General features: G+C 38.4%; 1 protein-coding gene across 1 annotated transcript in view; it reads right to left on the bottom strand.

Moving 5' to 3' along the window:
* Positions 1-14,406: 14,406 nt before the first annotated feature.
* pik3ap1 (phosphoinositide-3-kinase adaptor protein 1) overlaps positions 14,407-25,891 on the bottom strand; it is a gene marked incomplete at its 3' end in the record, with an annotated part of 11,820 nt that continues 335 nt past the window's right edge. Inside the window, exons 2-17 of the mRNA XM_079248740.1 lie at positions 24,846-25,271; positions 23,942-24,186; positions 23,643-23,787; positions 23,380-23,522; positions 23,166-23,298; positions 22,784-22,980; positions 22,484-22,661; positions 22,316-22,378; positions 21,907-22,158; positions 21,769-21,825; positions 19,790-19,983; positions 19,629-19,701; positions 19,341-19,502; positions 18,220-18,290; positions 17,422-17,522; positions 14,407-14,521 (exon numbers count right to left, since the gene is read on the bottom strand). Of these exons, the coding sequence (XP_079104866.1) occupies positions 14,407-14,521; positions 17,422-17,522; positions 18,220-18,290; positions 19,341-19,502; positions 19,629-19,701; positions 19,790-19,983; positions 21,769-21,825; positions 21,907-22,158; positions 22,316-22,378; positions 22,484-22,661; positions 22,784-22,980; positions 23,166-23,298; positions 23,380-23,522; positions 23,643-23,787; positions 23,942-24,186; positions 24,846-25,271 (2,555 nt within the window). The remainder of the gene's footprint in view (positions 14,522-17,421; positions 17,523-18,219; positions 18,291-19,340; positions 19,503-19,628; positions 19,702-19,789; positions 19,984-21,768; positions 21,826-21,906; positions 22,159-22,315; positions 22,379-22,483; positions 22,662-22,783; positions 22,981-23,165; positions 23,299-23,379; positions 23,523-23,642; positions 23,788-23,941; positions 24,187-24,845; positions 25,272-25,891) is intronic.

Raw genomic sequence — 25,891 nt, 5'->3', positions numbered from 1 at the left:
GATCCTGACGGCACAAACAGCCCGAGGACCTGATACAAGACAACCAAGAAACACAAACAGATAAAACCAGCCATAATTATACAGCATATGCCATAAATATGCATAGTTTTCACCTCTTAATTACCCACTTATTAGCGTCATTATCTAGAGATATGCAACATAGCAGCTGCATTTAAAATTAATTGTAATCTTGGTGTGCAAGACATGAGGATTACTGAGTTATTGGATGAACTCTGGTAGAGAGTGGACTCACTGGAAGTTGTTCTTGGTCCTACGCTGCCCTCTGCTGGAGAGCTCTGGATGAGAAACACGTGAATCAACATGAGGAGAATTAAACAGAGACGAAACACCAAAAATAATACAGTGCTACAAATGAATAGCTTTAAATGCTTTTTCAGGCAGATAAGTGCAAAGCTTTCTTTGGATGTGATTTTGCATTCCAACTACATTTCCATCAACCCATTTTGAGCCCCTAACAGAGACGATTTAAACGTGCCTTTTGGTGAATGGAGTAATCTTCACAGGCAAACTGTACTCAGCTGTGGCAGTCCTCAAATTACATGCGCCTTAATGAATGTTGTGTCCTACGGATACACCTGGAGATGTCGGCTACTGTACATCACATCCAAGAGACTTTGACATTAGCTGTGCATCAGCAGAAGTTCAGGCACCCGGCCAGCTGCATTGTCCTCTCGCAGCATGCAATGTGTTTTATTACACACAGTCAATACAGACTGAAACAGCTTGCTGCAGTAAAAATGGTGACACAACTGGAAAATAAAGCTGCCAGCTGGGGAGTACATACAGCTGACGGCATCACAGCTCCCTGTTTTTATGCCATTGCATTTTATAGAGAAGTTTAGACTACTTTGAATAAATGCTGCAAAATCAAAACAGCAACTGTGTTATGTACTAAAAGGAAGGGTCAGGGATAGAAAAAGATGTCCGTCCAAGCTACGTCAGTGGAGCACGCAGAGGCAGCACCAAGGACACCAGGAAAGTAGCAGCAAAACTTCCCATTCCTCTGCAGGGCCTCCCATTGAGTTCAGCCAGCAAGGCTGATTTAAGAGACATCTCCATTCAAAATCCCAAGAAACAGGCTAATCAAGTCAAGATGCATACACACTCAAAAACACTTGTACAGTCACCCCTGCACATGCACACACACACACACACACACTGTGACTTCATTTGCAGATTGGATAAACGTGTTAAAATGTATAAACAGGATGATCAATAGAATTTGTTATTGAATTTAATCCCCTTTTTTTCCTTTTAAGGTGTATTTTTGCTTGTTCCAGCTTGTGGTGAGTGTGTGTGGGACTGTGTCTGCATCATGTTTACAAATGGCAGTAAATAACCCAACCTGGCTGTGCTGGGAGCAGGCTGGGGACTGATGTTCCAGCTGGAAGCCTCCACAAATAGACCTAAATGGATTGGGAGGGAATCCAGTCTCAAGCGGACGCTGAGCTAAAACCTTTTAAACTTCTAGTCTTGGTATTGAGTTTTCTCTGAGCATCAGAGAAAGTGTATTTATTTTTCCTCTTTCTAATAAAATCAACCGACCCCCCTCATCCATGATCTCACATCCAAAGCCATTAGCTGTCATTCCTTTGAGGATTTTTACACTGATCTCATCTCTCTGCCTCCGCTGTGTCCTCAAATGAACCACAATACGGTGAATCTATAAGAGAAGGAGTGCTGCAGTAACGTTCGATAGTCTCAGATATGAACAGTTAAAGAGAAGCTGACAGCAAGCAGCGTTCAGTTTGCTATATAAACACACAAGAGTGGAGATCAGCCCAGGCCTTTTTAGGAAGAGATACATCAGAACAAAGCAGGGCAAAGAACTCCATCCATCCAACCCGTGAAAAAGAGGAGAGCAGCACTGGAGCTAAGTGATGGCCAGGTTGGTCATGCCAAGACAAACAGGAAATAAGACGACACTCTATCAGTTACTAAATTCGTATTAACTCCTTATAATCTTGAAAGCTCCTAGAAAACTCTGCGCTTTAAGTTTGCACTAAAAATGGGCTCATCTGTGAGGGAAAAAAAAAAAAAGAAAAAACAAACATCTGTTCAACATCTGCTGAAGATTTGTTTTTCATTTCTAGATAATGATTTGGACATATTTTTTAACCTTAAGTTCACACTTTTCTCGAGAAGTTTTCAGATGATTAAGAAGTGTAACTTCTGCAGATTTCTTGTAAGAGGATGACAAACTGAGGGGAAAGAAGACCAGACACAACCTTTATCTAAAAAAACAATAAATACACAGGAACAAAAGAAGAAATCTTTAGACATCGCAGGTGTTATTTGGACACTAACTTGTCATTGAGGAGAGATCACTTTTAGACAATCACAACACAGCCAACAAGTAAGATGACCCCATATGCATGCCTCGGTTCCACCACTAAATAGCACTCACACACAGATAAATAAACCCGCTACTGACTCCTTCTTGGTCTAACAGAAATATCTTTCCAAAACAAACAACTCCCAAAAGGCCATGACCATCTAAAATTCCACTGCAGATCCACAGTGATACATTACCGACTTGATGATGTGCAGCGAGAGTCCTTAGTCCATGTACAGCAGGTCCTTCTAAAGCGCTGTGAGCTCTCTGACTCGGCTTTGAGGGTCTTGTTTGATCAGGACAGTCCCCCACCCCCACCCAACCCCCCCAAACTGACCTTGACCCTTACAATCTAGGGGGTCTGTTTTTTTACACCAGGCGCTTCCAGATGAACCTGTCACCACATGCCACCTGGGAATGTGGCACCCACTCAACAACTGTGCAGACCACCATATAAAAAATCCTCCTCCCCCTCAATATGCTCACGTAGGACCCGCAGATGAGAGACAGACAGGCAGACATGAGCATGGCTGCAGTTTGCTACTGGATGACTGAACAATCTGTAAGGTTCAGAATTATGATGTTAACAATATGTTAATGTGTTATTAGATCTGATACTACACTGCCAAAGATAAAAAAAAAATCTTTAACCCTGTTTAAAGTTCCCATAAGATGTTTCTGCACTGACAGAACCGATTGTGACGACTTGTGACATTGGGCGTTAGAGTTGTATGCTTGTAAGGATGTGAAGAAATCAGAGCCTAAAGGGCCGACTTTGAAGAGAAATTATTGAGCTGCTCCAGGCAGCTACTTCCAATTATAACTCCCACTACTGCAGGGACAGACAAACACAAGCATTAGACCAAAAACCAGAATCATAAAATAGTTGCTTTTACTTGTTTTGGCAAAAAACATCAATGTAACATATGAGCAATTAGAGTAAGTGGGCTGCTAACTTAGTTGCCACCTAGCAGCCATGAAAGGCTAGCATAGTCAGAAAGCTAGCTGCCTAACAGCTGCCTGTAGCTATGGCTGCTAGCATCTGTGGTTGCTAAAATTAGACTTTCATTTTTCAAGACCACATAAATTAGATTAAAAAAAGATTGTACAGTGCAATATTAACGCATTTATGTTCAAATATACTGAAAAGTTGTCTCACATTCAAAATGCATCAAGTCTTCAAATTAAAATGTTTCTTAAGAGTTCAAATCATTGACATTTTTTTAAACATTATTTTCATAACTAAAATGCATATTGGTTATTGTTGTTATATTAAAAGAAATTAAAAAACAGTTTTTTTAAAGAAAGTTGGTAAATCTGTGTTTCTGTGAAGAAAAATTCGTACACGCCGCACCTCCGATGACTTCACCTTCACCGTATATTAGCATGTTCATCTGGTGTGTTGCCAACTAGAGGTGAAGTCAATAAATACCCACTGCTACTGCAGTCACTCAACATGGACAGAATGCTGATTAACCACTTTCCTGTTGAATTTGCCCTCCTTTCCCACAGTAGTCAAAGGTCAGTTCAAACAATCAATTTAACGGATCAGGGAGAACAATCGTTATGAGTTATTTGTGATCAGTGACCACAGTATACAACACTTGTGTGTCAAATCATATATATAGGAATTAAATTAGATCTTAATGATACACTGACAAATTATCCTGTCTAGATGTGAAAGTGATACATGAAGGTATCATGTTAGCGTGCAAACTTAAATAAACATCTCATACATCTCATGTTAATATTTCATAGTTGATACTTTTATACAGTTTTACTTACTGAACATATAAAGCTGAGTAACAGGAAAAAGTGGAAAAATGTCAATAAATTTGAAGAGTAAATCCACAAAAACTAAGTCAATCCTAGCAAATTTTTATTTCAGTTATTAAACTTCCCATGTTTGTTGGTGGCTGGAAGTCTTTCTTTATCTGGATCATCCTTCAGATTTTCTGTTTGCCAGTTGTGAAAGCTAAACAAAATCGGGATGGCACTAACTTGAACTATGATGTGTGTCATGCAGGGGGTCTCTGTGAAACATTCAGAGGCTGCCTTGACACTGGGCTATGTCAACACAAAAGAGCTCTCACCACTCACTCAGCTGTACTATGGACAGAGAGAATGGACTATTACGTAAAACCGTTTGACTTCTGCTTTGTCAACAAATGGCAGAGAGGGGAGAAGCTATCCAGTGCCGTGTGCACATCCCACCAAACAGCTCCAAACATGGCTTGAAAAGGCCACTCCAGAGCTGCAGCTTATCCCCTTAATTGAGACCCTCCCTACTCTCTTCCATAAACAGCTTCCATGCTGGACAGCAGCCTTAGATTCTACACATTCCTGAAGTGAAGCTATTTGAAGTTCATTTCAAACAGCTGCAGCATAAAAGGAAATGCACGTAACTTACACATTACAGTCATTATCAGCCTGTGAGAGGGATCCTAATGGATTCATGCTTATGATGGATTTTAGCTTAATCTGAGCTGTATGGTGTAGACATTTTTTTTTAATTCTTTGTAGCTCAATGAAATATCACAGCAACCAATACACTGAATGGTTTCACAATAAGTGATAAGTAAGTGCTTGTTTTAGGGATGTTTAACCGAACTTTTAATTAAAACAAACAATATAAAAACACACACACACACACACACACACACACACACACACACACACACACACACACACACACACACACACACACACACACACACACACACACAATGCTGGAGAGGTTCACAGCCTGCCAGTGTGTTTGAGAAACCCAAACAGCTACAGCACATGTCATGGGCAGGTACTCTCTACGAGGAACACTTGACTTGTGAGTGTGAGGGTCTTTGGGAGCGCTGCAGTGAGCTGCATCAACCAATATCTCTCTAGACACCGAGTATGGGAGCCAGGCTGCTTATAGCATGTCTGTTAGGCTTTTAGAGCCAGTATAATAAGAATGTCAGAGACTTGACAGCCAAGATGATGCATCTTCATAGCAAATGCTCCAGGCTACACGTCAACAGGAGACTTGGATCGCAGACTCTGCACAAAGGGTAAACACTGAATATTATAAGTAATATAAGTAGCTCAGCTGTACTTCTTGAGAACGTTTCACTTGTAGCTGCTAAGTGAAAAGTAAGGGGCATAATTTAAACAAAAGGATAAATTATTTCAGCTGTACCATTTAAATTGGGAACATGAATAATAGGGACATGTGGTGTTTATTCAATGTCATAACTAAATAATGAGCTCAGCTGTGTACGTCAGATTCCTCACAGCTTAGATAGGGGACATTAGGTGAGCTGCAATGATAATTCAAATAATTGTCTGAGAGAGTGCTGAAATGTTTCCTCATCTCTGCTGGATGTTTTGACTCTGACAAGGGTTGGAAGCTCTGAGTATGTTCCCTAATATAACTCTGTGAGCACCCGTGTGACAGCGCTACTTGATAATTGAGTCATAGGATATGGCGGCTAAACGTGAATATAAACAGCGATGTGATAATCCAGCAATTTTAAGTGCTATGAAGGTATCCTCGTGTGAAATGAGCGTGCGTCAGGACTCCAGAGAGTCTCCATCATCTGTTTATTTCAGGAATTTGGGTGTAGTCAGACTAGCCCCGTCACACCCAGACCCAAACACAACAGGCAGCAGCATCAGTAACAGCCTGCCTTCACAGGTGGCAGCGCACACATCGCAGTTTCATGACTGTTTTTTTTTTTTTTAAACAGATTTATGAAAATGCATAGATTCAGTACTTTATAATGTTGGTTCAGCCTCATGATCAAGAATATGTTGATAATTATTAGAATATCTGCAAACATCAGTCATGATGCTGCTGTTTTCCATTATTTGCAGACATCCATCAGCCGGAAGAGAAGGGTGGAGGCGGGTTCTGCTTAAATCCATCACCAAAGCATAAATAGTTTCTTTTCACGGCCTTGTTTACATGCATCTGTTATGGAGGGAGGGCCTCTTTGTGACATAGACCTTGAAAATCCAAAACCTAACACTTCACTTCACCATCCACTTCAACCAATAGCAGGCAATGTCTAAAGGAGACAAGGGGGGTTGGAGGAGTGCGTTGCCAAGCAACCTGTTGTAACATTAACAAGGAGTGAAAACAGAAACCTGGTGTCTGGCTAAAACATCCGGCCTGATCCAAAGCCATCGGTTATTCACAGTAAAGACAAAGACAAAGCTCTTTCTAGAAACACTAGCACTTTGGTTGTTCATCTCATGCAAATATGCAGCTTCACTTTGCAGGTGGTGTGCATCAACTCTGGGGAATAAATATGCTTCAACAAAGACAACGATATCATTAAATTATCTGGCTATTAACCAACCAAACAGACTAATTCCTCACAGTCTTTCTGAACAAGAGTGCAGTTGGCAAACACTTCAACTTCTCATTTGTGTCTCAGAAACAGATAAATGACACATTATTTGCCAAAGTCATTAAATTTCAATAAAAAAAAGACTCTATGCAGATGTGTTAATTCGACTTCAAAGATAAAAACACAACATGTCACTTGTTGGTTCTAATAGTGTCTGACAACTCTCCAAAGCACATGGAGATCATTGTGGGAAAACCTGAGGCATGTGATCTTAAGGTCAGCAGCCTTTGGTAAATCTTTGGAATTCAGTTTCAAGATTTATGTTTATGAGGTGATCCTATTAAATCTAGGGGAGCGGTGTAATGTGACTCTGAACAAGCTTTATAAAATATTAACAGCTCCACCAGGTTCATACCAACAGGTCGCATCTTCATTCTGCAGGTTATAATTTCTTCTCATTAAACTCAAAAGATCAAACTGAAACAGCTCATGCTTGACTTGTCAAGTTCAAACAACACAAACGTTGCAGGTATAATGATTACCATAAATGTTCCTTTGTGTTTAAATATCATTTTCCAAATAGACATAAACACACTAAAATCCTACTGACATGTATTTGATTCATTTCTGGAAAAAAAAAAATCTGTCATCATAGTTTGGATGCAAACTTTAGTATAGTTAGCTTAAATATGTCTACATGCGGACTGTAAAATGCTACAAAGCTCATGTTTGCTCATGTTTTAATTGCACCACATGTGCATGTGATCGTTGGCTTTCCTGCTCTTTAACTGAACAAGCAATTCAAAGTTGAGCTGCTGAACATCAAATATGTGACTGATGTAACAATCTGTTGCATGTGGAAAGCTATCACATCGCTAAATATTTACTGTGCAGCTCCTCTGCTGACAGGTCGCTGCTTCATTCACTGCTGCACTGCCACTTAGCCCATACTGCTGAAAGCTGAAGATATACAGGGAGCTAATGGATGCCCTGTACTTTCTGCACAAACATATCTCTGCAGATCTCTTTTAACAATGTCCATCAAGACCATGTGATAAAAAAGCGAAAGAGATTGTGACAATCAAGCCGTACAACAATGTCCAAATCAGTCACACTCAGTTTGATTAATTATTTGTGTGCAGGTAAATTTTTCATTGAGCTCATTAAGTGTCGTATTACTCAGAGTCCTTGTAGTAAAATCCTGAATGAAAACAGGCATGAACATCTGTTTAGCTTCACAGAACTCACTGAGGGAGCATTGACCAATTCTGGTAAAAGGGAGAGATGAATTATCTTTTTTTTTCCCCCACTGAGATTTAATTCAATTCATAAAGTGAATACACGGTTAGCAGTACAAGCTTCACGCTGCAGGCTTGTAGGACTGATCAGACAAGCCCACATTAGGTCAGTTGCTTTTGCAACACTTTGGAAGCAGTTCAGCTCAACACGGGATGAATGTGGACAAGATGAGGGAACTTTTCATTACTTATGTGAGTCTACAGCAGTAATTCACATCACATGCTGTTCATTACAACTCCAGGCAGACCTGTTTGTCAGACTTGCTTGTATAGTTAAACATTCACGTCCCTGAGTCAACAGTAGCAGAGAGTGTTCACTATATTACTACTATGCAGTTATACAGCAGCACAGGTGATCAGGTGCTCATGTTCTCAAACATAACTCTAAAACAAAACATTTCCTCCACACATATCCTGCCAGACAAACCTTCTAATTAAACATTATTTAAAAAAAAACTAAGAAAAACTGCACTGCTGCCTAGTGATATTCCTATGTAAACAACAGAAACAGGCTGTAAAATAAAGTGTCCCTCACATCTCCCTGCCGCATTATATGCATTCCATTAAGAGCATGGTCCTGATGGTCCAGTCATGCACGAGGGGCAGCTCGTGTACTGCTCCCGTCATTGTCTCACAATGACAAAGGAAGCTTCAATCTCTGCTTGATAACTTTAACAACATTTATAGGATCTGGTATTTGGAATGGTGAAGAAGGAGAATGAATGCATGGAGCAGGGCTTGAGGCACTGGTGCGGCACCCACGGTGGGTCGCATTTCCACGGTATGGATCTGTCTGTACTGCAGCAGCTGTCCCAAAGCCAGAGAGAGGCAGGTCTGTTGGGATGCGAAATCTATATATATATTTTAAAAAAATCCAGCATCACACAAGCACTTTCATTTGCTTAACTAAGCGCTAAAGGAGATAGATATTTACATACGTGCTGCTGGTTGTGCATCTTGTGTTTATGAGTCTCCACAACCCAAATTCAGCTGTTAGAAAAGTGACCAGAGAAAAGTGAAAGACCTTTTAAAGAGATTAAATGAAAGGTCCGCAGGATCCATGCAGCAGGAACACTTACCTCTGTGTGATGGTAATCCAGCGTTGGGCTTGCTGCTGCAGACACACTTCACTGAGCTCTCCACCGGCGTCCTGTCAGCCGCGATGTGCTGCGTAAACACCGAGGAGCACACTGTGTCGGGGGGAGGGAGCGGGGGAGGGGGCTGGCCTTCACCATAAAAAAAAAAAAAAAAGCCTGGGATTTGACAATAAAGTTAGGTAAACCCGGTGGTTGAGCCTAAACACACTGTAATCAGGGCCGGATCAAAAGTGAACAGGCCCCTTGGCCCAGAGTGTTCTAGGGGCACCCTTTCCCACCACAATATTTTAAAAATTGTGAATGATACACTGTGAAATCACATTTCTAACATCTCTCAGTCAATGGTACCAATAGCAAGACACTAAACACTGTGGTGTAACTATCTGGCTTTTATGTACATTTTGTTTCATGTCCAAACGACTGGTTTTTGCCCCTTGGCCTGTGCCCATAATGTCCATTAGATAATCCGGCCTTGAATGTAATACAGCTAATTTAGGCAAACGAGTTCAAAAGCTTGGGTGTGTTAGATTTGTTTTCATGCTGGAAATTAATATCAGCGTTTACTCAAAATCAATGAAAAACAAAAAGTAAAGATTAAAAAAAAAAAATAAAAATAAAATCTAATATTTAATTCCCAATAGAACATAAACAACATATCAGATGCTGATATGTTGTCAGAAAAGTTGGAGCAAGAAGTGCAAAAGGATGTAAACCAATAGGCACAAATGAAGAAAACCATTGCTGGAGAAATTACAAATAATGAGATTAACTGGCAACAGGTCAGTAACATGACTGGGTATGCAAGAAGCTTATCAGAGGCTGAGCCACTCCCCCCTTCTGTTATGAAGATCCCATCATCTACAGTATATGACATAACCAAATTCAGAGAAGTGGGAGGAATCTCTGTGCTAACAACAACTAAAAGGCTGGAGGATTTCTTCAGGCTCTTACGTGGCACTGCTTTACACATGATTCTCTACTGGAAATGAGTTCAGGAATGGGTTTGCTGTGCAGTCAACAAACGCAGATTAAAGTTTTATGATGCAAAAAAGAATGCACTAAGACAACCCAAAAATGGCCACTCTTTCTCTTAAACAAAATTCATTTAAAAGTCAAAGTTAGGCAAAAAAACTGTTGTGTGGTCATTTAAATCAAAATGTAAAATTCTCTTAAAACCACGACACGTCTTGCAAACTAAAGAGGAGAGGGACGACCCAGCTTCTCTGCAGATTTTTTGGAGTAAAGTCTATATATCAATTAAATTATCTGGTACTAAGTCATTTACATATGTAATAATATCTGTTGTTGGAAAACGAATAAGAAACACAACAGGTCAAGTTCATTCTACTGTACCAAAAGCAGTGAGCTGAAACTCTGCTACACAAACAAGCATCAGTAGCATAACTCTGATTCCAAAAGGGTTGGGATGCTGTGTGAAATGCAAATAAACACAAAACAATGATCAGCAAATCTCAAATCCCCATATTTTATTGCCAGTGAGATAAAAACAACATAATATGAGAAACTTTACCATTTAATGCAAAATATGAGTTAATTTTGAATTTAATGGGAATAACGCATCTTAAATAAATTGCTGATAAAATAAATAAAGGATGGTGTCCTTTTTTATTTTAGAAATGTTTGTGTAACATCTCCTTTTCATTTAACAACTGTTAGTAAATGTCTGGGAAGTGAGGAGTCCGGTTGCTGGAGTGCTAGGAGAGGAATGTTGTCCCATTCTGGTTTGAGGCAGGATTCTAGCTGCTCAGCAGGTTCTGGTCCCTAGTTGCCAAATTTTTCTGTCATTATGCTCCAAATGTTTTCTCTTGGAGAAGCTGTGGAATGCAGGCAAGCTAGTTCATCATCCACACTCCTGTCCTGCAAAGCAATGCTGTAGTGATGGATGTTTAGCATTGTCTTGCTGAATTATGCAAACACTTCCCTGAAAGAGACATTGTCGTAATGGGAGCAGATGGAGAGGACACATGGAGAGGACATCAATGTCATAACTGAGTGTGTTATGACATTGTTGTAACATACTCCCAACTTTGTCCCAACATTGTCCCAACAAAAATAGCCAAATACTTCATTAATAGCAATTCCTGGATCACCAGTGGTCTGAAAAGGCTCCTAAACATAAAGAAAACCCTCAGAGAGGGAGACAGTGAGTTATTGAAGAAACCAATTAAACAAAGACAAAACCGTGGTGGGGCCGTCACAACACAAAAATAACTTAAAAACAAAGTTCAGCATGATGTCCCTGCCTCAAACCTAACAAACCACACAACCTCTACAAGCCCAGTGCTTTCTTATCACACCTCCGTTATGTCTGGGTACGTAATACAGCCTCATCACTGAGACCTCCTCTGCGTCCACCTCAAGTCTGTCTATCTCAGGTGAAAAAAAGAACTGGAGAGACTGAACCTGGACAAGGCTGCAGGTCAAGATGGTTTCTCCCCCAGGGCTTCTGAAGACCTGCTCACAACTATGACAGACTTCACGTCACCGTTACAACACCAGCCTGAGCCAGAAAATATTTGTGGAAAACATCCTGCCTTGTTTGAGTACCTAAAAAGTCCCACCCATCTGAACCAAACAACTCCTTGAGAGACACAATGGCTCACCTTAATAAGTAGGTGAACACCTTTCAGGACCATTTCACCAGTTTGCTTATCGTAATGGGCTTGGGGTTGAAGATGCCATCAACTACCTGCTTCAAAGAGCACACTCTTATCTGGACCAATCAGACAGCACTCAAGATTCCTCAAGTGTTTACAATTCAGCAGCTTTATCTGTAAGAAGCTCCATAAAACCCAGGTGGATAACTCCACAACCATCTGGATTTATGACTACATAACAAACAGACCACAGTTTGTGAGACTTAAAGGTTGTGTTTGAGATGGTATTCAGCAAAACTGGAGCACCATAAGGGACAGTACTCTCACCATTTCTCTTCCCAATGTACATCCCAGTACAACACTGAGTCCTGTCATCTGCAGAAATACTCAGATGACTGTGTAGTTATGGGGTGTATCAGTGATGGACCAGACCCTGAGAACAGAGAAGTGGTCAGTCAGTTTGTGAGATGCTGTGAAAACAATCAAATAGTCTTAAATGCAAACAAAACAAGAGAGATGAGTGTTGTCATGAAGAAGAACAGAAATAAACAAAACACTGTTCACATCCTGGGAGAAACTAAGCTAAACTCATTCAGTGTCTCCAATAAGATGTTGCATATCTTCTATAGTGTGTTGTAGAAGGTGCTGTCAGCTTTGCAGCCATCAAACATCCCATTGATAACAAGCTGGTTGATCTCTCCTCTTTTGTCTGCAGGACACAGCGTCCATGGTTTTCATTAGGATTTTCTTCAGATTCCTTACACCACAGAACAGTTTTATACTTTGCTTTGAACCCTTTTAAATACACTTTGAGGCCCAGAGAGTATCTCTGGACTGGTTTCATACATGGCTTCTTCTTTGCATAATGGAGCTTTAAGCTGCCTTTGTGGACCTCATGGTAAACTGTGATCTCAGAAAATGATCTCTGGAACACTCCCAGAAATCATTATCTGGAGGTTTTCTTGAGCCTAATTTCCAGAAGAAAATCATGATTGTTGTCACCTGAGGGCCCATGACGATCCAGTTTTTACTTTCACACAGAGATTCCTTCAGTTTTTCTGAATCTTTTCATAATATTCAAACGTTGGATGGTGGGATTTACAAAGTTTTTGCAATATTATGTTCAGAAACAGTTTTCTGAAATGGGCCTGTAATTCTTAGAAAATAATTGCTTATATGGAACATTTTCCATTTGCTCAGTAAATTGTGAAACTGACCAACTTTACATGAGAAGCTCTTCCTCATTCAAGCACTTCTCAAGTTACTGACCTGTTGCCAGTAATTAATTAGTTGTAAAATGTTCCTGCAGCCTTTTCCTGTCTGCGTTCCGCTTCACTTTATCCTGTTGTCATTAAATAAGAAAAATGAGCAAATATTTTCTATAAAATCGAAAAATTTCTGCTTATACATCTAATATTTTATTTATACTCTTGGAACAAAATATGGGCTTATGAGGTTTCTAAATCATTGCAATCTGTCTTTAATTTACATCTTATGCAGCGTCGTTTTAAGAAAAAAAAAAAAGGGGGGGGGGGTGGGGGGGTTGTATAAACAGCATTGTAGTAAAAGTATAATAATGGTCACATAAGATCTGCAACCACCTAAAACATTTAAAATACACATTGTAATAAAACACATTTGTTAATGAGGAGAGAAACCAGAAGCACAGAAATGTCTATTGTGCTATTGAATAATCATCATATTATATAGCAGGATTTAACATTTATAACATAAATAAGCCTGACTAATCTCTACATTAGATGCAACTTTATATGGTACACGTGTCATGTCATTTGAGGTGGTTGGGATGCTTTCACTGAGAGCTTCATAGAATAAAATATGTACAGCTTAATCCTTTTTTCTTGATCATTTCCCCTTGTCATGACTTACATGAAACTAATTCATGTAAGTCATGTAACTAAGATTCAAACCAAAATCCCACGTGGCTACAATTGATCATATTTTGCATACATTTTGTTTGTGTAGTTATTACAGGGGACGGTTTTAATTGTCTTAGCTCATCTTCATAACAGTGAGCTAATTTAGTTAAACTACAAAAAGCATCACGAGATAAAATCAAGGACTTGAAATGTTGGTTGGCGCCCACAGAGTGTATAGAGCACCATCAAGTGTTCAAATTGTAAAACAACTTCAAAATCAAGTGGCTCTAAGTACCAAACTCCAACAGGCACACCTTTAGTTACATTTCAACATATATAATTAAGATATTAATATATAATATTAATTCTGATGTACAACAGACTACCTACAAGCATTATGTAAAAATGAAAGGACATCCATAAACATCACAGTTACAGGAAATATACATCAACATATTTTTAATGAAATGAATCCTTATCATTAGAATATATTTATCATTGTAATGAGCCTTATCAGAACAAACAACTATCATATCATAGTTATTGAATGTTTCACATTTATTACACACCACAGTTTTTACAGCAAAAAAGAAGAATATAATATACTGATTACACACACACGCTCTCACACACGCTCACCCCTGCAAGAAAATATGACAAGTGAACATCTCTTAAATACAGAAAGAGAAAAAAAAGTTTCCGTCAAGTTGGGTGCATCTAGTTAAATCCTGTTAGTGGTTAAGAGATGAACATCACAGTCATTTTCCATCTCTGTTATAAAAGAACATTAAAGCCTAAAATCAGTAAATGTCGCGACGTGTGGGCATCACCGCAGGCGGCGGGGTACTGGAGGAGCTGAGTCTGCTTGCCTGTGCGAGGGTCTTTGAGGAAGTGCTCGAGTCGGGCAGGATATGTAGCGCTCATGCGGCACATCTGGCACTCTGCAGGAAGCATATTAATGATGAAAGGTTCTGAGTGTTGAAGAAAATACAGTAAAAAGCAAAACCACTTGTTTCATTGAAAAAAAGACACAGTGATGACATTCACTTCCAGACTGTGAAATGTGGGTATGTAAAGTGTCAGTGTTATTTTTAGACATGAGAAGTTCTCCAAAGTCTTCTAAAGAGCATAATTGGATGTTATATAAATAATTAGACTTCTTATTTTTTAAAATCTTAATTTTTTTTTTTAGATTGCTGATGTTAAATAAGACAGGATGTTAAAGCTCACAGTTCTCAGAACTTAAAAATAACAGCTGTGGTATTTATACTTCTACATTATTTTATCCGCAGAATCATTTCACACACACAATCTAGCACATACACACACCTACTCCAACAAAATGAGCTCTTTTAGCTCACTACCTAAAATAATAGTTTGAATATTTGAACATCCTTAGTGCAGACGTAGATCACAAGGATTTACTTGTGTTAAAAAGCCACATTTCCATGCTCCTATTAGCTTATCATGCTCTGTGATAAAGGTGCAAAGGAAGGATTCAAATGCTGGACAATGAGAGAGAAGGGGGGCAGGCTGAGTAATTTGTTTAAAATCAAACCAAAAGCTCTGCTGGAGCAGGATGTTTGAGAAACTGAGTTGAAAAAAAAAAAGTCAGACAAGAGTGAGTACGTGTTTAACTGACTGAGACGAGTGGTCTGAGGGCAAACAGATGGAAACATGGCAGCCCATCTGTATCGGAGGCCTTTCAAACCACCACTAGACATTCATACATCAGCAGAACTTATAGTGGAAGCAAGGAGGGTGAAGTGTCTTGCCCATGGAAAAAACGACTAGGATGAAGCAGGATTTAAACCTCCAACCTTCCAGTTACCCACTCTGACACATGAGCCACTGCTTTCCCAATACAGGTGGACTAATGGTAAATGTGGTGAAAGCAACGAAGAACCAGGCTAATAGGGAAGCAAGAAGCAAACAGGATCCACTGGGGGTTAAATTGCAACAAATAAAACAGGAACAAGATAACACACCACCTTCAGACGCCACCTGAAGTCAAAAACAGTCAGAAGAAAACCTAAAGAACAGGCTGAGAAAACACAACATCTGAAACAGAAACATATAGATGTGTTGGAAGATGATAAGTTTTAGGTTAGAAAGTGAAACATTGCATACATATTACTAATCTGAACATCTTTGAGCTGTACATGGTACATGTTAACCATGTAGCAACACACACAAACACTTTCTTGTTGCACCTGGACAGATGTTGTACTGTGTTGCCCGTAACGATCACACATGCATAACATCAACTGTGTGAACAACAGCAAAACAGAACAGAACAATTAAGAAATAACTTTAAATACACCAAAAAAGTTTTCTTTCCAAAAGAATATCTATTACCACTTCATTAAATGTGGTGTGCTTGAATAATTTGCAGTTGCAACAAGTGTGCATACTCTACTATGTTGTTTTACCTTATAATAGTGTGTAGCTGTATGTATAAATGTCTGAATTTTTCCGTGGTAAAGATGTAAACATATAAAACTTTTATGTGTGTATTCTTTGTGTAAACTTTGCAGACATAACACAAACATGTTTTAGCCAATAAAACATCTTAACATAATGTAAGAAATCATCATTATAATGTAGGCTCTGATAATGTGACCAAAAATCCATCAGTATATTTGCTCCTTGTCACATAATTTCTGCTCTTTGGTTTCAGGAAGGAAGAGTTATGAAATGACTAAACCAATACTGAAACACAGACTAATGAGAGACAAGCTCATTAACATATATACAAATACCTTTATTATGTCTATGTTCAGGCTAAAGTTAACACAGCTAACTGCACTACTGTAGCAGAGGAGCTGCTGGGCGACGTAGATACATGTGTGTGGATGTTTGTAATTGTAAAAGCAGTGTCACAGAAGGTTTAGAAGTGGGTATACTCCGTATACCCGCGTATACCCTACTATAACACTGATTAATCTAACATGCATATCTTTTTGAGTGAACACATGCAAACTGCACAGAAGGGCCCCTGTTGAAACCTTCCCACAACAGAGTCTCTGACTAGGACTGTATACAACAATAGAAGTGTAGTGTGAATGTGGTATGTAGTGTAAAAGCACTTTGAGTGATCAACATGTGCTATATAAGCAGAGTCCTTTCTTTTCTGATCACTGACTCAAAAGAGGCAAAAAAAAAACCAACTACAAAAAAACAACTTTTATGTGAGGTTTCACTTTCCTGAAACTAACAAGAATTACACCACAGATATATTCTACCATGTTATTTGCAGCACCTCAAACTTTAGTGATAATGTTTTTGATGCAGCTGATCTATTGAACCTGGTTGAGGGGAATTCATTAATGTCAGAGGCAACACATGCTATTGAAAGTTTTTTGCTTTTAGATAAACAAAATCAAGGAAATTTATATTAAGAAAATGCAGGATCCTATCTGTAGATATGATCAGTTTAGATTTGTGTAGCCTACATATGTTGATAGCAAGCACGATGCAGTGGAGACGGTTCTGCTTCTAAAAAGAAAGCAATGCGAAAGTGTTTAAATAGTTAAAAGTATCTGCTGTGTCGCATTTACTTACAGGAACTGCTTACCGCTAAGTATAATCGAACCACACACCATACACCTCTACAGAAAATGATATGTTCACAGAACATGAACATCCCCACCTTTATCGCTCTCGCTCTGGCTTCCTCTATCACACAGCTGCAAATTCACTGGTGGGTGAATACTTCCTCTTTATCGTTTGTTGTCTCGCTTCATCGTTACTTAAAGATTTGTTTTTTTTATATTCTTCCTGTTTGTTTCTGCCACATCAATGCAGATCAGTCGTGGGAGTTGTGGGTGTTCAGTCTGACCTTTCAGGGATCCTGGGGGGAATCCTGGGTGGAGGAATGACAGGCAAGGCATCGGAGGGCCGTGGAGGTCGAGGTGGAGGGGGCAGATGTTCAACTGCGTCCTTTAACAGAAACAAGAAACACCAAATACATTGCAGTCAGACCTTAATATAACAATTATATTTATTTTAACATGATTATTAAGAATACTTAGGCGTCACAATGAACACAGCATTTAAAAACAGGATTAACAGTGTATTAACATGCAATAAGCAGTAAATATTCAAGCTAAAATGAAAAAGGTCTAAGTAAAACCAAACATTTAAACATCACATCTGGGGGTTTTATCATTTCTTTTGGACCATTTAAAATAAATAAATGGCTATATTAATATTAAATCATTAGTTGTAAGTTTATCCACCTTAATTTTAATGTGTTTTGTCAAATATTAGACAAAGGTCTGAAGTAAAGCTCAGAAAGATGTTCTGATTACATAGACGAGCCCGTGTGTCCGACTTCAAGACCGGACAGGAAATCTAGAGCCTTTTCGTACTTTATTTTAGGAAATGAAAAACTGAAGTGAGCTTTGAAAATACGAGTCAAACCGAGCACTCCACCCACTGTTAACCTTTCTGATGCGCATGCAGTTAAGTGACTACTGGCTGAAACACCACAAGAGAAAGTTAACGCTTACATTACTTTTTGACGAGTAAGCAGGGAAAAATGCCTATAAAACATCCAGAGTGCCTTTCTCTGATATAAAAATGTTTTTGTTAAGTCCAGATGATGTAAAAGTGCCTGCTGCGTGTGGGACCTCACCTCAAAATCAGGCTCTGTGCCGCTGCTGTAGCTAAAAGTGCTGTGAGAACTGAGTCTGTTGCTTTCAGTGCCTGATAGAAAAAAATACAGAAAAAAACATGTTAATGTAGAAAGAAGACAAGTGAGTTCCAGTTTCTGAGGTTAGTTTTTGTGGTGAGTTATGGCGTAAGAGCACTTCACAGACTGTGGGTTAGAAGTTTATACTTAGGTCTGAAAACATGCATATTACCGTTGTACAACAGGCCTGAAGATAGGCACAGGAGTTACTAAACATGGAAGCCAGCAGAGTAGAGACGGGGCAATGTCACAAAGAAAAACAGCTTTTATGATGCCATGGTATTAATTTATTCTTATTAAATGTTACGTTTTGATCTTAAGTTTGTTTTCATGAAAGCTAAATGTTTTATACTAAATAAAAGTTGAAATTGGTGGCTTTCTGATGTGTAAAAGCTGAGAATTTAAGAGGGATTTTCCCCCCCCATTTTCCTGTGTATAAAATTTACTTACAGTAAACATACAGTGACTCGGAATAAACTTGAGGGGCTTAAGCGCTGATAAAAAACTGTCAGATTCTGTTAAACTGGCAACTTAAATCACTGAAAACATGACTGTGATATATATATATATATATATATATATATATATATATATATATATATATATATATATATATATATATATATATATATATATATATATGGAAACTCTTCAGGAAATAAACTTCTTTTTTCTAAGTCTATGAATCTCACACACTGTGTCTCGAACTCAAATTGTAAATGATTTGATTTGACTTGATGCATAAAGCCTTAACGATCACACATAAAGAGCTTAAACACTGGGAATCGTCATAACAGACATCTGTCAAATTCAGCAAGTGAAATCTTATATTCATTTTTGTGTTAATAGAAACATCCGATTTGCAGGAAGTCTTGAATTTCGCACTTTTAAATTTTACTTGAACAAATGCCTAAGTCAGATGATTATTACACGATTAATCATCCTTTCCAGGTTGCTCCAACAGGAGCTGAATATAATGACTGCTGATTGAAGCTAGCCCCCACCCTCTTTAACTCATGACACACACTTATAAAGGAAAAGAAAAGGTAAGAGCTAGCATGTACTTGATGTGCTGGATGTACTGCCTGTTTTCCAGCTGCCTCTTATGATAGGTTGAACTGCTGGAGGGGGTGGCACCATCATCCTGGGTGCTGTCTCATATACAGCACACTCTAATGTCATAGAGGAGCCCCAGTTCGTCTGCAGCGGAGGAGTTATTTCAAAATCTAAAAGAGGAGTAGCAATATTAAAAATATAAACTTCTGAAAACAAAAATTTGGAATCAGCATTAATAACTGAGATTATCACAAAAATATACAGTATGATTTCAAAGGACACAATAATAATAATACCAAGTTCCTTTCCAGACTTTTCTCTCTCTTTGTGACGCCTGCTGATGCTATCCCGCAATTTCTTCAGGTTTTCCTTCAATGACAGCAAAATCAACAAAAAAATAAACAAAGGTTTGATTTACTGCTAAACCGTTGCTTGTAAGTGTGCACATTTTATCTACCTGCTGATAGCGTAGCGAGTTCGCCCTCCTATCATGATCAAACTGCCAAGCCTTAAATTCTTGAACGGCCTCATCCACACTTATTTCTCCGACTTTAACCCTCTCCTGCAGGGCTATGAGCTGTCTTTGTCCAGGGGTCTTCATCCCAGCATAGGGATCGTATGCAGAGGTGGGCGGGTCAAATGCAGGTCTTACTATTTAAAATATAAAAAAGTAAACAGATAAAAATATAAAGTAAGAAAAAAGGTTGTATTTCTTTTAAAAAATTTAAATCATGCACCTGTTTAATTCAGAAAGCTGGCATAGAAGCTGAACATAAATACATACCATAAGACAAATAGTAATTTTTCTGTTCTTTTGTGTATGTATGAGTACAAGTACGCAAGGGGTTAAAATCTGGTAATAAAATAATGATAGATCAGGAAAATAACCAAAGGTTATATAGAGTTTATCGGGCAAGTAAATGAATCTGACCTTGGAGCCACAGCCTGAGTACATGGCTTGGTAGTGTGAGCGAAAATAAAATATACGGCAAAGCTATCAGGAAATATTAACAACTTTATACTTAAGTTGAAACATTTTTTTCATGTTTGTTTCCAAAATATCATCAGTTAAACAAATTGTTTTGTTTCTTTATCTTGATATATATATATATATGTGTGTATATATATATATATATATATATATATATATATATATATATATATATATATATATATATATATATATATATATATATATATATATGTGTATATATATATATATATATATATATATATATATATATATGTGTATATATATATATATATATATATATATATATATATATATATATATATATATATATAAAAATAAAAAGCAACAGAACATATAATTGACTTTGTTTTATTGATGTGTTAACAGCTATTTTATTACATTACTGCAGTACAGTTGTATTCAAATCTTCCAATTCAGTTTAATCAGCAGATTTGAGGACAAATAATCACTTATTACTATTGAAAAAGTTTCTTTATAACACTTACGTCTTAGAGAAAAGCACATATGTAAAAATTTACATTGGATTTATATTTGTCTTTTTCATTAATCTAGATCAGTGTTTGTCAGGTTTCCTCAGGTACTGCTGTCCTGCAGGTTTTAGATGCTTTCCTACTCCAACACACCACATTCAGATTAATACACCTCCTCATCAAGTTCTCAGCAAGTCTGTAAATCTGCCATGAACTGCAGCCAGATGTGTAAACATAAAAAAAAAACATGCAGGGCAGTGGCACTGCATGTTTTTGATGCCGTACCACTGCATGGACAGATTTATAAAACATTGATCTAGAAGAATAATCTGGTATCCTGCATCCTCTCTATTGAGGCTACAGTATGTGTTTCCTTTATCTCTTTAGTTTTGTCATTTTGAGTTTAAAATAAAAACTTGTGGCAGTGAAAATTAAGTGTAGCACTAAATGCAGAAAGAAAATATTTGTATTTAACTCAGCAGGGTCATGTGATCTTTTTTTTCCTATATTAGCTACGTGACCAGGCATTGTCGCCAAAATTAGCCGTGACTAAACACTTCCTGCTGGTTTTATGTGAAATATGATGTCATCAAACACCACGTATTTCACACCAATAATGCTATAATTAATTACAAATATGCTCAGACTGAATGAAGAGGTAAATTTTTTGTTTTGTAGATATTCATGCAAGGGTAGTATATAAACAATGCGAAAAGCAAGTGCACTGTTAAAGCATATGTTGCTAATCACAGATTCTACAGTGATAAAATGCACTTCTTAGGTTGTTAAATTAATCCAAATTTTAAAAACTCTCTCGCAAAATACAAACAGTGCAGTATTTACCCGAGCTGGCCTAATAAATGATGAACATAAAGAATCAGTCAGATTATCTGGCAGTGCTACATGAAACTGATAACAGAAAAAACAAAACAAAAGAGAAAACAAATATTTTGTCATATCAAACTGCTTTACCTGGAGGGTATTCTGTTTCTGCGGTTTTACTCTGGGATTTGCTTTTTTCTGTAAAAACTGTCAAATATTGAATTATTATTAGTTTTTTTTTAAAAAAGAATAAATAATATAAATAAATCAAAACAGAGTGTGTAATACCTCTAGAGATGTAGGTCATATTCTTGTCAGGTTCTGACTCAGATTCAGGTCTGGGGATTGGAGCTGGTGGACGGTTCAGGATCCCTGGGTTATATGTGCTCTTTGCATCCACAGTATCATAGATATCTTCTGGACAAAGATTGTATGGATCCTCCTCCACTATTTCATCGAAGGTACTGGGTTCCTGCCATTCCTCTTCCTCACTTTTTAAGTTTAGGTTGTTTGGCTTGTCTTTAGCGGCATGTGGTTTTGCTGGAGAATAAAAGCACAAAGTAGAAACTGTCAGATGGCACATAACCGATCGTGAAGTATTCAAATGTGTCAACAAAAAAAATTCTAGGAGTATGTAGAGGCTTCTCAGGTAAAAGACACCAACAAAGTTCCCTTCTCTTCTTATTTAAATGTGTACCTTGGAAGAACTTCCTGAGCATCGCTTCCTCTGGGTTTTCATCTATCACAGTCATCACTTCATCTGGGAAAAAAAAACCCAAACCCTTGTACAATTTTCATTAAATTTTTCCCTTTTTTAATAATTTTATCAGTATTAAAACAAAAAATAAATGAGATATGATCTTACATAGGTCCTCTGCACACTCTGGGTCGATCCCCAGCATTGACTCGTAGATGTCCTCTGAGCAACCCGAGTGCATCATCATGATGTCTTGAGAGGTTGTTGCCATCGACTCATAAACCTCTCCATCGTTTTCTGTGTTAACATTGTCTTCCAAGTGAAACTGGACCATGTCTGCGGTCTCCTGGCGTCATTAATCACATCAAGTAGCCAGAAAAAAAACCCCAGCTGTTTCATTTGGATTCTTTTTATACTGATCATACTGCAGGAATCCACATGTGCAAAAGATTTATTGTTTGTACTTACAACAAATTCATCCATGAACTGCCTGAGAGCCAGGAAGCCGCTCTTCTCTGCCAGTGTGTTTGGGTAGTCTCCATGCTTGTTCATCACGCTGTATGCCTGCAGAACCCCGGGACAGTTCAGGAGAGTTGCCGTGAGCTTCTTCAAGCCGTACTTAGCAGCAAAGTGGAGCAAAGTGGGAAGCTCCTCGTTCCGTTGATCTGAAAACACACACCCAATATATGACCACATGTCAACTCCTAAATGGTGCTTTCAGCTTGAGTGCAACAAGGTTTAATGAATTTGTAAAAAAGATAAATATATCAAATAAATGCAAATTTTGCTGTCAATCATTTTGGTTATAAGTTATTGTTGGTAATAGTAACGAATGAAATGGGAAACTTACATGTCAACATATTGTCTTGTTCGATCTGTCTGACACCAAACAACTGAAGGCCAGCTGCCGGCATCCTGGATTTTAAAGAGTCAGTCAGCATAGTGTCCAGTGATTCTGTTGCATTTGATGTCAAGTTAAAGGCCTGGAAGTTCATAAAAATAAGTTAGAAAAGCTAAAGAATAAAAGACAAAAAACAGCCAACAGGAATGCAAAAAGTCTAAACCTGGCAGATGAAGTTCACAGGATCAGCAGCCTTCTCCAGGTGACGACTAACCTCTCCCATACTGGTGTAATATGTGACCGGCATCAAGCTCACAAATGATTGGTCAGTATACAAAGAAAGTGAAATCGGTCCAGCAGGCATGTCTAAACCAAACCAAACCCAAAAAAAAAAACGGTTTCAGATTTAGATTTGGGAGATGCAGCATTCATCAGTGAACGATCATGAGTTAGTTTAAGATGAAATGACTTCCTGTAGATACTTGCCAGGTGCAGTAACACTGATGGTGTATTCATTCTCCAAAGTGGCCGGTACTCTTTTAGCAGCAACACTTTCAGATGAAAACTCCACCTCTGGGACCAACCTGCGATCCACTTTGGTTGTGAAAATGATAAAAAGCTTCTCTTGTTCCTTAAACATGGTAAAGTACAACACAATGACATGTCAATCAAATTAGCAACAACGTCCGTCTGTGTAATCATCAACGTTTGCAGATTTCTAGTGTCTTCACAGTCCAACATATTCAGCCGTTCATGTTAGAGTTATGAGAAGAGTCCAGTCTTACCCCGCACAGAACTCTGTTTGGTTGGACGGTGAGACATGTGAGGAGCTCAGGTGGAGTCATCTCACTTGTTGAATTCTTGATGCTCACAGGCTCCATGTTCTTTAAAACATTTTCATTTTGTTCTTCAGACACAACTTCCTCTGTTTCATCGTAGGTGGGATTCTCAGCCGAAGCGGCTTCTATGTCATGCAGCTCTACGGTGACGGCAGCAGCTTCACTGTCACGTTCGGCCCCTACGTGTTTGCCTTTGAAAAATAAAAATTAAATGGTTTAAGCTATCATCAGGGATAAACAGCATCTAATGCCACAGAAACATTATAAACAAAAAACGGCTTTATTTCCTTGTTCACACATTAGAAACATCTTGCTGAGTGGATAAGGATTGTTAAGCTCACCCTATATTCTTAACATCTACAGAAAGTTTAGTGAATATCCCACAAATCTCACCTTACTCAGACTTTTAAAGTAAATATTTTGTAATTTCAGGTCAAAAACGCTTCGCCAGAAATTTTCTTCTGCCCAAAATGAAAACAAACAAAAAATACATGTTTTATGGTAAATTATTGTGTCTTTTAAATGTTTATCATTTTGCTACTTTTTGTTTTGATGCGCCAAAACACGGACGTGTTAGCTAGTAAATACAAACTTATTCAAGTAATTGATTACTGGTTTTGTAATTTGAGAAAATTTGAGAGAAATTTAACTGATTACTTCGAACCTACAACAAGTTTATCTGGAATTTAAATAGCTGCACTCTTTTTTTTTTTTTTTTTTGAATAAAAAAAAAGTTTTTTCCTGAAACTTGTAATAAAACACTCTAAAACTGTCATTTAGTTTTCGGGGGGCACAATTTAGCAGCAATAAGATAAATTAGACATATGTTAAATGTAAAATGATGGCATACTGTCAGTAATTGCTTCCAAAATGGTGGAAATGTAAACAGCTGGCTCATCATCAGCATAGAGTTTTCTCCAGCTTGTCCAGTCTCCAAAACTCTCAGTCGATATGTCATCCTCTGGCACGCCGCATAAGAAGGCCACCACTCTGTGTGGGGGATAAAGGAGTCTCTGTAGTGCTCCCTGCAGTTCGTGGTCACAGAGGATGTCCAGGAATACTTCTGTGAGCAGCAGCACAATGCAGCTGCAGCTTTGAAAACCTTCAAAGTTGTATCCGTGTAGTTGATCGGCTGAGCTCACCGCGTACAGCAAGATAGACAGTCTTTTGAAATTTTGAGAAGATTTCAAGATCTGCTGCAAATATGTTGCCCATTCCTGTGCCTCAGCGGTGTGCAGAATCAGCAGTTCATACGTTGGGAGGGGTTCTGAATTAGCTGCAAAACAGAATATATTAGATGGTGATTAGTGTGTACAGTTCAGGAATTCAAACAGAACGTAATCATCATTTTCTCTTCAGCGCTTCTGGTCGGGCCGAAAACTGTGAAACGGATCACAGTCCTGAACCAAAATTACACTAAATGACACGACACTGGTGATATTATGTGTTGGTTTCCATGTTGCAGCAGGTTATGTTTGTCGTGGAAATGCTACACAGTATACCAGCTGTCTGGCTGTAGAATGTCAAGGTGACTGTGGTTGGTGAATGAATGTCCGAACTGTTTGATATTTCAGCACAGAGCCAACAAGGACTTGTGCAAACACTGCAGAGTGTCAACACTGGTCAGAGTAATTTTGTTTGACTCATTACAGTGTTTAATCAGGTCAAGTTCACCTCTGTACACGCTCACTGGGAGAGAAACCTAACACGAGTGTTCACCTTCATCACTGCTCCCACTAATGGCAGGGCAGCGAGACCTGGCATCTGTGTGTGAAAGGAGCTGTAACATAACTGACTCAAATTTAGATGTGTGGGGAATTCTTCATGAACTGACACATGCGTTTATCCACACAGGATGCTAAGATGCTGGTTCCTCTTTTTTTTTTCTTTTTTTTA

This window comes from Telmatherina bonti, assembly GCF_933228915.1.
Source record: "Telmatherina bonti genome assembly, chromosome: 11".
NCBI lineage: Eukaryota > Metazoa > Chordata > Actinopteri > Atheriniformes > Telmatherinidae > Telmatherina > Telmatherina bonti.
Note: the sequence above shows the minus strand (reverse complement) of the source record. Positions and strands in the feature narration are given on the sequence as shown.